Source organism: Hypomesus nipponensis, chromosome 11, assembly GCF_054491055.1.
Source record: "Hypomesus nipponensis isolate SF chromosome 11, ASM5449105v1, whole genome shotgun sequence".
NCBI lineage: Eukaryota > Metazoa > Chordata > Actinopteri > Osmeriformes > Osmeridae > Hypomesus > Hypomesus nipponensis.
In genome coordinates, this window is record NC_140371.1 from 6,066,909 (window position 1) to 6,079,525 (window position 12,617).

The following is a 12,617-nucleotide window of genomic DNA, read 5'->3' on the forward strand; positions in this document are numbered from 1 at the left end:
GGAAAAACCAAATCAAGGTTCTCCTGTAGGAGGACATTTAATAGAGCCTTTTCATGACCCCTAATTAGACGGCTCGCTGGGTAAATTTCCTGAAGGATATCCCTTGAAACATCATTGGTAGTCAGGGCATATCTTGTCACTGATTCCTCCAACTCAGCTTTTGTCATGTGTTCCGTTTTAAAGATGAACTTGAACTTTTCGGACATTAGCTGAAGATCTGTCAGACAACTCCTGAATTACTGTGTCAACAATTACATTGAAAACCATGCACCTAAAATTGGTCTTGGGTTCCTGCTCATAATGGCCAGTGCTGGAATCATCACCATTAAATCTCTTTTGCTTTCTGAAATGTCTCTCTCTAAACTCAGGGGAAGCATCCATATCAATGGCTATTTGGCATGCAATGTCAAGGGATTTTTGAAAGCCCTCCACTCTATACTTAAGCAAGAATTCTTTAAGAGAATCTATCATTCTAATGGCTGTGTCCATTCAGATGTTCACTGCTTGCATTGCCTTGCTGACATGGTGATCTCTGACAATCGATCATACCAAACCAAGAGGCACATGAGAAACTCCATGCTGACAATCTCGCCAGTCAGTGACTTGGCTTCTGAGACAGTTTTGCCATCTTTTTCGTTGGTAAACGCCGTAAACCCCACTTCAGCTGCTAGTGTTAGAAAACACTAGCGTTAGCTAATCTGAGAACAGTCTGGTAACATGAATATTTGCAAGCCTCCTAGTTTGGTATCTAGCTTGATGCATGATGGTAAACCAGAGTTATTGCATTAGTTATGTTTTCCAGATTCTTGTCATTTATTGTACATGATGCTACTTTTTATTTTCCAGTTTTCAGCTCAGCAACCTCGTTTTTGCATATTCTAAACTAGCCTTAAACCCAAATTTGGCTGCTACATTCCCAGTGTTAGCAAACGCTAGCTGATAACATGAATATTTGCAAGCCTTCAAGCACAGACATGACACTTAAAATCCTACCTTTTGGCTGTCACCATCCACGTATTCAATTGCTGTTGCATCCCTCGACATGTCATCTCCCTTTCCCTCTTTCTTTTTTCTATTTTTCGCCCCCGACAGCTTTTTTGCTCTATCCATCTTCGCTCAGCGCTCACAACGCCCCCTCTCCCTCTTCTATTTCAAAATTCTATGACAGAGTCTTATTAGATAGGGCGCCTACTCTAGCTTGTTAGTCCTCTAAAATGTTATATAACATTGATGAAATGCAGAAATGTGTTTACATTTATTATTTTTCACCATCGCTTTGGTGTCCCCATAATCGTGATTCAGTTTCACTATAACCAGCCTTTAGATACACATACAAATAGGGCCAAAAAATCACTGTAGCAATCGGAACTTATATGTCATCTTCAATGTGCCCGTATTCATTCATAGAGGAACCTGGTTTGTTTTGCTTTTCCCTCCATTTACCGACTCGTACCAAACCGTGATGTATGAACCGTACCGTGACTTCAGTGTACCGTTCCACCCCTATTCTACAGGTAAAAGTTGTTAAAAACTGTAGTTTTGAGACTTAGGGCTTATGATAGTACCTCTTGTCCGCTTAAAAAAACATTTGTAGTAGCATTTTACAATTTCGATTATTTGTTCTCGCTATGTCTTGACATAAGAATATCACTTACCAGTGAACACATAAATGCCCATGTGAAGCTAATGCACTTCTTAGAATTTAGTTAGTTTTTATCATAATTTTGCACTTAATTATGAGCTTTATATAAACTATACATATTGTGCATATAGATTTTATTTAGTCTGTATAACATTTGTCTGAATGACAGACTTGTGCAACGGAACCCTTGTGACATCTGCTGATAGAAAATCAAATCGCTGAGCTGTAGAGAGACCTGTAGAGAGACCTTTATACCCAACTATTATCTGGAGAGCAACCAATCAGACCACATCTTGACTCTTACTTATCTACAAATGGAACAGTATAAGTCACACATTGAGATGTGAGACCCATCAAGCAAAGACTTTGTACAGCAACTCCAGTCTTTAGCATGTGAGCATATGAGAGGTAGGGGCAGGGGTGTCACCTGGCCTACATGTTTATTGAGGTTCTTTTTTACATATCAAGGTATAACTTTATAGATTAATGTATTTTTCTGAAAACAAGCCACATTTGATACGGGAACAAGGATACCAAGCAATTCACGAGTAGGCTATAGGCAATCTTGCAGCATGCTGTAACAGACTTGGGTTGTGGATAGTGCATGATAAAATCCATTGTTATGTCTACAAAATTATTTTAGATATGTTTAGCTATCTTGCAAATCCTGAGGATAGCCTACCGAAGTTGAATTAGCCAATGTCGTTAGCGATGCTAGCTAATGTTGGTTTGCTAGCTGTAAATAACATTTTACTGGGTCTTGCAGCTGTTTGATTTACTGAAATGATTATGGAATGTTATGTTCTACAAGCCATTTGCCTACTTTAGCAAGTCACTGTATTTCCAAGCCCTGATAGTGTAACTGAGACGACACAGTAAATCATTTATTTTTCCATTCCTCTTTCAATAAGCCCCCGTTCCATTGTTGAGCATTAAATAAGCTGCACGGTCTGTAGAGATCTTGGGACAAAGCCACTTTTTTGTTCTAAAACCGGGATATACGCCAATTTGAAATATAAGCTGTACAACCACAACAAAAATGTAGAATCTGAAATGACTCAAACCACATAGTAGACATCCTCAGAACATGGTTCTGATTACACATACTAAGTTTGGTGTAAATTCATCATAGATATGCTGGGATACAACCAAACTTCCTTGATTCCTTTTTTTTATCGCGCGATTCTTTTTGGCCAAGCAAACGTTGTAGTTTTTTCACATGCTGTTGCAGCAACTACTGACGTTAGAAAAACTACAACACAACGCCGGATCTACCTAGACGGGAAACAAAACAACCGGCACGTCGTACACACTTGTTTAGGCTTGCGAGCTGGCTAAAGCAGACCCCCACCCCTCGCCTCTTACGGTTAGGTTCCCGACTCTTCCGGTCGTTTTTATTCTATTAACTCCAGTCAACATTTACAAAACTATCTCCCCCCAAAAAATGTGTTAGATTCTCGAACATGGCTCATACTACTAGCTTTTTCATCAACATTTTTTTCCTGATTTTTGCTAAGTTTGAAACCAATCTGAAATGGGTAAACTAGCACCCCATTTATTTGCCTACGTCAATAAAAGTTGAATGCAAATGTGCTCGCGGATACTAACAGGGCACAAGCACAAAAGTTCACATTGGCCGATAGCCAATTTACATTGAGCTGAATGAGCCATAGACTTATATTGAATGAGCACAGGGAGAAATGGCTTGAGTTGCCTGCCTTGTTGTAGCAAGTTTAGCAAATGGTTGTCACACATACATGAAATGTTGTGAAAATAGTTTATTCCCGTTATTTGAAAACAGATTTGATTTTTTGTAAAAACGTTCATGACATGATGGCAAATATATTATGTTAAGCGCGAGCACAGATAGTTTGACATGTCTATCTGGAACAAAGACGAAGATTAATACTTTAACTGTTAACCACAATCGGAAATGATATATATTTAAATATATTAGTCTTGCCTTCAGAAGCTTTTGTTAGACACACCCATTATTCTTTTTTTGATTGTGTCATCAAGCCAGACTGCTTTTGTGGGACAGTGAAGGTCCTCAGTGACTATGTTTCACCACTTACATCAGATGGAAATGTCTTGTAGCCTATGTGGTTCTGTGAATATGCCCCTTTCAAAGGCAAATGTAAAGTATAAAGTATATTTTAGACACACTTCTCAAGCTTTTATTTATTACATTATTACCAAGTCTTGTTAGATCACGTTATATCCATTAATAGGCGTTCGGTTTTGTAGGATGAACATGTAAAACACAGGCCACATTTCTACACTGATGCTAAATTGAAGGCAGTGTGAATGTTGTGGCATTTTTTTTTAATATATATAAAGTTGACAGTAAGCTATGGTAAGTCTGCATTATGGAAGATTTTGGTTACCAAAATAACTATTAAACTTTCTTTGCCTGGTGAGAACAACGACGGAGCTGTTCATGTTAACAGTTTATTTCATCCGATACAATGCGTTGGAAATCATACTCATATCACAAAGAAAAAAAAAAACATATGTGATGAGTTCCATCTAGAATAGCCCTATATTTAGCCCTATAGACTATTTCTAAAAAAACAAGTGAAAGGAATACTATACAGTGACAGAATACATTTTCTATAAGTTTGCATCATGTCTCCGATTCTTATCGGACTTGTACCTCATTCTGCCCATAGATTCTCCCACTGCAATGCCTTAGCTCACACACTCGTAACCATATCAATCTATGCTTGCGACTGGTAGTCGCAAAGTATGACGTGTACAGCTAGTTGCAAGCGTGCACGAGGTCTCGGAGCAAAAAAAGCCACTGTTTAAAGCAAGACTGGGAGAGACGGAAGTGGAAAGATGGCCGCGTCCAGTCTTGCGCTCTCGCTTGCCTCACTGCGCCACTGAGCACTTTTATAGAAATGAATGGGGACGCCATCTTGGAAGACAAAAGTAGCTTACTCTAGTTATATTAACTCTATGGGCTAAAGAGTAGTTGGTTAACGTTACGTTTTGAGTGGATGGCGAGCACAAGACGCTGAAATGGATGGCAACAAAATTCTGAATGGAACATTTACTTAAAAAAAGTTGCTAAATGGTTCCATTGACAAGACCAAAGTTATCTGTGTGCTTTGTCGTTGGGAACTGAGCTATCATCGCAGCACGTCCAGTCTGAAATACCACTTGATGGCCAAGCACACAGCTGATGCGAATTCTCCGCCCCCTCATCAAAGCCAGGCAATTGCAATGTTGTTTTCAATAAATAAATAAAACATTTGCACTAAGCAATCTGATCCACTTTTTCATGTTGATAAGAGCATCAAAATTAGAAAAAATTAGGGGACAAAAAGAAATCAATGGACATTTAGAATAGATAAAATGTGCGATTAATTGCGATTAATCGCGAGTCAACTATGACATCAATGCGATTAATCGCAATTGAATATTTGAATCGTTTGACAGCACTACTTTTAATGCATCAGATTAGTGCCCCTCTGCCCCCACGGTATCAGATGGATTTTCAGAGTTTCAAAATCGAAGGAATCAAGGAAGTTTGGTTGTATCCCAGCATATCTATGATGGATTTACACCAAACTTAGTATGTGTACTAAGAACCCTGTTCTGAGGATGTCTAATATATGGTTTGAGTCATTTCTCCTGCGTGGCCCCCTTATTGCGGCTTGCAGCTATATTATGTTTAGAATAAAACTCTGGCCAAATTAGCTAAACGTTGCCCTGCCTTGAACTTGCACGTGTAAGACTTTCTGAAGTGTGGATTGTTGCGCAATTCAACATCTCTGATTCAATTTTTCTGTTTGTTTCAGGCCAAAGAGCTGTTCTTAAGGGCCGTTGAAGAGGAACAGAATGGAGCTCTCTATGAAGGTATGACTGAAACGTCATCCCCTAGTCACTTTAAGGAACAGGAATTATATTTTATTCAAGTTTACACCAGAGTGTGAATTATACAATGTTAATCGGGGGGGTCAACTTCTCCTCCAGGACGTAAAGTAATATTTACAATTACAGGTAAGAACGATATGTAAATGCATCAACCCCCCTGACCTGTTGTTTTTACCTCTTTTGGGGGGATCCATGTCTTAATTAGGGGGTCAAATCCCCCCCCCCCCCGTAATTCGAACCCTGGTTTACACCTCTTTGAACAAGGCCCGAGGACCATAATACAGTGTGTGGTATTTTGCCTTTGTTTTTAGCAATCAAGTACTATCGCAGGGCGATGCAGATTGTCCCGGATATTGAGTTTAAAATAAACTATGACTTGGGCCGTGCTGGTGGAAATTAGTAAGTAATCTTTTCTGTTAAAAATGGGAAGCTTGCTATTTCTTCTTGAGGTCCACGACATCCCATTCAAAAACCTTGGGCATTGATACGGAGTTGGTCCACATTTTCTGGCTATAACAGCTTCCCGTCTTCAGGAAAGGCTGTCCACAAGATTTTGGAGTGTGTATGTGGGATCATATGTTCATATGTAAGAGCATTAGGGAGGTTTGAGCACTGATGATTAGACCTGGCTTGTAGTTAGCATTAGATTTGCCCCCAGGAACAAAGTGAGGTCCATGAAGAAAGGTTTTGGCAAGTTTGTTGTGGGAAAAACTAGCCTGCAGAGATCCCTGACCTGAGCGCCATCAAACAGTTTTAGGATCAATTCTAATGCCATCTGCAAGCCAGGTCTAATCACTTAACATCTTTGCCCAACTTGCTAAAAGTCATGTGGCTAAAGGAAGCAAATCCCACATCTATATTCCAACATCTATTGGGAAGCTTTCCCAGAAAGTGAAGCCATTTATAGAAACAGTGGGTGGAAATCTACGCAAAATTTAGAGATTTCCAAATGTGTAATTGAATTCCTGATTTCCACACATCAGCACAAGCACAAGCACATCAAAGAAAATCAAACAGGGTTTTTTTTCTTCTGTTTTTTATTTTCAAAGTGGAACAGGTTGTTTATCCCGTTTTTGTAAATGGTAGTATTCTCATTTCAAAACAAATCTATTGGCCGCAAAGCACACAAACCCAGCTCCTATTAATGCCCATGATTTCGGAATGGGGGGTAACAATATACACTGGGGCGGAGTCTAGATTAGCCATTAAACGTGTATGTACAAAGCAGGGTATGGTACTGAAACTTAAAAGTGCTGTGAGTAACATTTCATTTTGTAGTAGCATTAGTATTACTAATTTTGGGAAATATGGTAAAGTCAATGAGAAACTATCCCTATAAGACATCAATTGTGGTTAGCATTATAATGTCCTTTCAATTAAAACCTTGTAAGCCTGCAAACACGGTCTATTATTGTGTTCCAGCTTGAAGGAAAATGAAAACAATGGTGAAATTAAGGATCTGATGGCCTATTTCCAGCAGCAACTCAACCTTGTAGATGACTGTCCAAAGATATGTGTTCCTGAAGTTGAGATGACACAGATGCACATTTCAGGTAGAGATCATGAAGCAATACTGAAGCTTAAGCCAGTCTCCACTTTCTGTGTTTTTACTGAGAAGCTAATAACACGAGCTCTGTATTTCATTGCGCTGCCTAAACATAGTTTAATCATGGTGTTGGATGTTAATATTGCCTTGTTCACAAAGTTTCCCCCTGTGGATTTGCATCCGTCCACAGCACTGCCTCCAGAGGTGTTGATGTATGTCTTCCGCTGGGTGGTTTCCAGTGACCTGGACATACGAGCCCTGGAGCAGCTCTCCCTTGTATGTCGTGGTTTCTACATCTGTGCCAGGTCAGACCGGGGCTGGTACAGAGCAATGCATCAAATTCCTTGCAGAAACACTCGGGAATTCCACACTCTTTGGTAGAATAGTCTCAGCATGCAGACACTTAAAGTCTGATATCAAAATGTAAATCCCTTTAAATAACATGTTTGTTTTTTTAATTATTAAATAGATCTTCTTGCTTCAACGCCCCCATACTTTATTCCCCACTTTACTTTTCCACCCCAGAGACCCAGAGATCTGGCGCCTGGCATGTCTAAGGGTCTGGGGCAACAGCTGCACCAAGATGGCCCCGTTCAGCTCCTGGAGGGAGATGTTCTTGGAGAAGCCACGGGTGTGCTTTGATGGTAAACAAACTTTTGAACGTGTAGTAATAAATCTAATTTCATTTAAAACTAATTTAGACACAATTTTCAGTTAGTACTCTCAAATGTTCTAGTTTGTGGCTGTTCTATTGTAATTCTCGCAGGTGTGTACATCAGTAAAACAGCCTACATTCGTCAGGGGGAGGAGTCCTTGGATGGGTTTTACCGGGCGTGGCACCAGGTGGATTTCTACAGGTAGACCTCTCACATAGGACCCTAACCTACCTTGTGCTGCAGCCGTGGGACAGAATTATAACTTTTCGTTCTTGAATCCTTGAGTTTATCCTAACCAGTAGGTTCTGTCAAAACCAGGCCACACATTCAACATTGAACACACCACAATATTTCCATTGTCCATTCTGATTAGTTTATGAAGTGTTTTATTTTGTTCAATTCAAGTTTATTGTATATGATGTATATGTACACAATATACAAATATACAGGTACAATGAAAAGCTTTTTGCCGCTGAGCTACCTACAATAGTGCAGTTTTTAAATGGTCAAATAGATAGTATAGACAATAATAACAATAAATAACAATAAAAGGTAAAAGATTAAATAATAATAAATAAAATCATGATGTCCAGGAATCTGTTTCAGAAGGGAGGTGTGGGGGGGCAGGTAGTTATCTGTTCAGGAGGCTGATGGCCTGGAGATGGTACCACTTGTCAGATGGTAGCACTGTGAGCAGTCTGTGGTTGGGGTCGCCAATGATCTTCCTGGCCTTTGACAGGCACCGCCTGGTCACCCTGGTGTAGATGTCTTGAGGGAAGTTGTCTTGAGGGAAGTTCACCTCCTGTGATGCGCTGCGCTGACCGTACCACCCTCCGAAGTGCCGCGGTTCAGCTCAGTTTCCATACCAGGCAGTGATGCAACCTGTCATGACGCTTTCTATGGTGCAGCTGTAGAAGGACTTTAGGATGCAGGGACTCATGCCGAACTTCCTCAGTTGCCTGAGGTGGAAGAGACGCTGTTGGGCCTTTTTCACCACGTTTGGTGTGTGTGTGGCCCATGTCAGGTCCTCTGTGATGTGAATACCAAGGAACTTGAAGCTGGCTCCACAGCCCCTCCGTCGATGTTGATGTGGCAGTGCTCCCCACTCTGCTTCCTGAAGTCCATGATCAGCTCCTTGGGTTTGCTGACGTTTAGGGAAAGGTTGTTCTCCTGGCACCAGTGTGTCAGGGTGTTGACCTCCCCTCTGTAGGCTGTCTCGTTGTCACTGGAGATCAGGTCTATCACCATCGTATCGTCAACAAACTTGATGACCATGTTCCGAACAGTACAAAATTAGGTGTGCAAACCGGAATGGAACTCCTTCCGAATTTGTGGAAAAAGGGTAAGAGGGATTGGGCCTGCCTTCACAGGGAGCATGTTACAAACGGACCCAAACCATCATATTTGGTGTAAGCCTTTTGTCTCTGGTATCTTTAGTATAATCTTAACAACATGAATGATAATTGAAGTCTCTTGTTTTACCCAATTGCTGTGAAAGTACCAAGTCAATAAAGTCAATTGCAAAGTACAAGTTCAAGACTAAATCAAACATTTATTGTAGATCTATAAGGTCCAGTTGTCTGATACACTCAAGTTGAGCATCTCAGAGGGCGGGACAATAAATACAGGAATGAAGGGCAGTTCAATAGTATCACAATATGGCAAGTTTTACTCTCACAAGAAACGTTAGGGGGTGACATCCACAAAGCCTCTTCATAATAACAATAACCCATACTGTCAGACTAGTTAAATCTATTTGGATGATTCTGTTCTACTCTGCGTCAATTATGGGTTATACAGTAAATACATAAAAATTTGGACAGTGACACAATTTTTATTATTTTGGCTCGACATCACCACAAAGGATTTGAAAGGAAAGTGCAGATTTTTTGCTTTAATTCAAGGGGTTGAACACAAATATTGTATGAAACGGTTAGAAATTGCAACAATTTTTATACACAGTCCCCTTATTTCAGGGGCTCAAAAGTAATTGGACACATTTACATAATCATAAATAAAATATGAATTTTTCATACTTTGTCGAGAATTTTTTCAGCAATGTCTGCTTGAAGTCTGGAACCCATGTACATCACCAAATGCTGGGTTTCCTCCTTTGTGATGCTTTTCCAGGATGTTACTGCAGCTGTCCTCTATTGTTGTTTGTTCGTAGGTCCTTCTTCCTTAAGTTGTCTTCAGCAAGGGAAATGTGTGCTCAGTCGGGTTGAGATCAGCTGATTGACAATTCCACTTCTTTGCCTTAATCTCCTGGGTTTCTTTCGCAGTATGTTTTAGGTCATTGTCCATCTGTAAAGTGATGTGCCGTCCAATAAACTGTGCTGAATTTGACTGAATCTGTGCAGACAATATATCACTATACACTTAAGTATTAATCCAGCTGCTTCTGTCTTCTGTCACATCAATGAACACTAGTGACCCAGTGCTATTGGAAGCCATGCATGGCCATGTCGTCACTGTATTTTACAGATGACAATATGCTTTGGATCTAAGCCTTCTCCATACTTTTTTCTTCCCATCATTCTGGTACAGGGAGATCTTGGTTTCATCTGTCCAAATAATGCTGTTCTAGAACCGGGCTGTCTTTTAATGTTTTTTTGGCTAAATCTGGCCTTTCTATTCCTGAGATTTATGAATGGTTTGCACCTGTCTGGCACCTTGCACCTGCAAGTCTTCTCTTTCTGGTTGATGTGAATAATCATATGCGTACCTCCTTGGAGAATGTTCTCCACTTGGCTGGATGTTGTGAAGGGGTTTTTCTTCTCAATGGAAAGGATCCTGTAATCATCTAGAACTGTTGTCTTTCTTGGACGTCCAGGCCTTTTTTGTTGCTGAGCTCACCAGTGCGTGTTTTTCCCCCTCAATATACCAAGCTGTTGATTTGCCACTCTTGATGTTCCTGCTATGGCCTGTTTCACTTGCATTGAGAGCTCCTTTGACCGCATGTTGTGGGTTCACAGTAACAGTGTCCAAATGCAAATGCCACACCTGGAATAAACTCCAGACATGTCCATAAACAGCTTTTGAGTCAATTGTCCAATTACTTTTGGTCCCTTGAAAAAAAGGGGGCTACATATTATAGAGCTGTACTTCCTTAATAGTCCCTCCAATTTGGATGTGAATACCTTCAAATTGAAGCTGAGAGACTGCTCTTTAAGCCCATATTCATTATTTAACTGTAACTTGAAAATGTATGTAAATAGCCAAAATAACTTGTCAGTGTTTTAATATTTATCGACCAAACTGTATGTGTCACAGGAAAAGTAGGGAACAGAGATATAAATAAGTGTGTGTGTGTGTGTGTGTTTTAGGTATCTGCGTTTTTTCCCAGATGGCCAGGTCATAATGCTGACCACACCTGAGGACCCCATTGTTATTGTTCCTCGTCTGCGTAATAAGAACTGCAGGTGCTATACTTTTTGCTTCATCTTGGAACATTTCATGTTTTGGAAATCACTCGACAGAAACTAGTGCTGAAGTGTCAGCTTGCCCTGAGTCATGCACAGCTGATGTTCTGTCTGTTTGTCTTTCTGCAGAGGAGAGTCTGTCCTGTTTGGTCACTTTCGTCTGTCACAGGACACAGACAATCAAACCAAAGTTTTTGTTGTTGTCTCCAAGAGAAAGGAAGAGGTGAGTAAAGAAGAGGTGTAGTTGTGGCATGGTGTATAAATCAGATGGGTATTGTTGTTTAAGATGAGTGCTGTATTTTGTTGCCTTTGATGTATTTTAGGGCCTTTCTGCTTTGTTGAGATTGATGGTGTCGAGTGATAGAAATGTAGGGGGGGGGGACAGGAACATGCAGGAGAGGCCCCAGGCTGGAATCAAAAGCAGGCTGGCCCCTGTAGTAAGTCCTCAGCCGACATGGTACTTGCTCTTAACTGCTGAGCCACCAGTAAACCAGAAAAGCCCATGGAGCTTTTTTTCTTCTTCTTTTTACACCCTGTGAAACAAACACAATACAACAAGTAAAATTAAGAAACACTGCTATGAAGCAAAAATAACCACATATTAACTTAATGAGTGTATTGTCAAACAACTCCAGTTATCAATTTATAAGGAGGGCTGTGTGTACTTCAAATGTCATGTAATAGTAAGTATTGGTGTTGGTTTATTGATGAGAAAATTGGTTGAGGGACAATAAAGTGCCTATTAGTACAAATACATCGTAGAATATCAAAGGTTGGACAACAAGAGAGCAAAATTACTTAATGTTTGACCAACAACAACAGGCTGAATGCAGATTCAAACTCGAGCATGAGGTTGCAAGTCAGTCAGCCTCTGCTACACATCAGCTGTTGAGTTTATGAATGGCCATATTGTCTTGTAAATTTTCTATAAAAACGGGACAACGGGATGACTGGGTTGCTGCTGTAAAGAATAGGTTACTCATAGTGCTTAAAAAGGTTGTTTGGAAGGGAATTTCAAATGTGTCCTGGCTTAGGTTACTGAAAAGAATTTGCGCAGCGGGGGGGGGGGGGGGGGGGGCTATACATCCACTGCAAACACGTATCATATTCTCATGTAGGCTAGTGCATGACATGTGCACCAGTAGATACTATTTCAAAAGAAATTCCTGCATTCAAATAATGTATCATGACAGTTTGTATGATTTGGTCATTTATTATCACACTAGCATTTAATTATTACGACAAACAATTACACTGCACTAAACTGTAAGTGTAAATGTAAAGTGAAAATAACAAAACCAGTCAGTATAATGACTTGAGCGAATATCATTCACGTCCTACTAAAACAGCGGCCACGCGTCCTTCTAAAAAATACAATGCGGGTCACGTGGTGGTTTTCATTGAAAATGAATTGGAAGCTGACGCCCCGCTCCGCTGCAGTGTGAACGCACCGCAAGGGCTGCATACGT

The 12,617-nt window shown here is 40.4% G+C and overlaps 1 protein-coding gene across 2 annotated transcripts in view; it reads left to right on the forward strand.

The window, feature by feature from the left end:
• The window catches only part of fbxo9 (F-box protein 9), a 31,849-nt gene that overhangs the window by 15,717 nt on the left and 3,515 nt on the right, over positions 1 to 12,617 (forward strand). The window contains exons 4-11 of one of the 2 annotated variants that reach the window (XM_084667180.1): positions 5,449 to 5,506; positions 5,836 to 5,923; positions 6,947 to 7,077; positions 7,261 to 7,375; positions 7,596 to 7,714; positions 7,807 to 7,927; positions 11,053 to 11,148; positions 11,278 to 11,371. In XM_084667180.1, coding sequence (XP_084523306.1) covers positions 5,449 to 5,506; positions 5,836 to 5,923; positions 6,947 to 7,077; positions 7,261 to 7,375; positions 7,596 to 7,714; positions 7,807 to 7,927; positions 11,053 to 11,148; positions 11,278 to 11,371 — 822 coding nt within the window. The remainder of the gene's footprint in view (positions 1 to 5,448; positions 5,507 to 5,835; positions 5,924 to 6,946; positions 7,078 to 7,260; positions 7,376 to 7,595; positions 7,715 to 7,806; positions 7,928 to 11,052; positions 11,149 to 11,277; positions 11,372 to 12,617) is intronic. The other variant, XM_084667181.1, reaches the window with a different exon arrangement.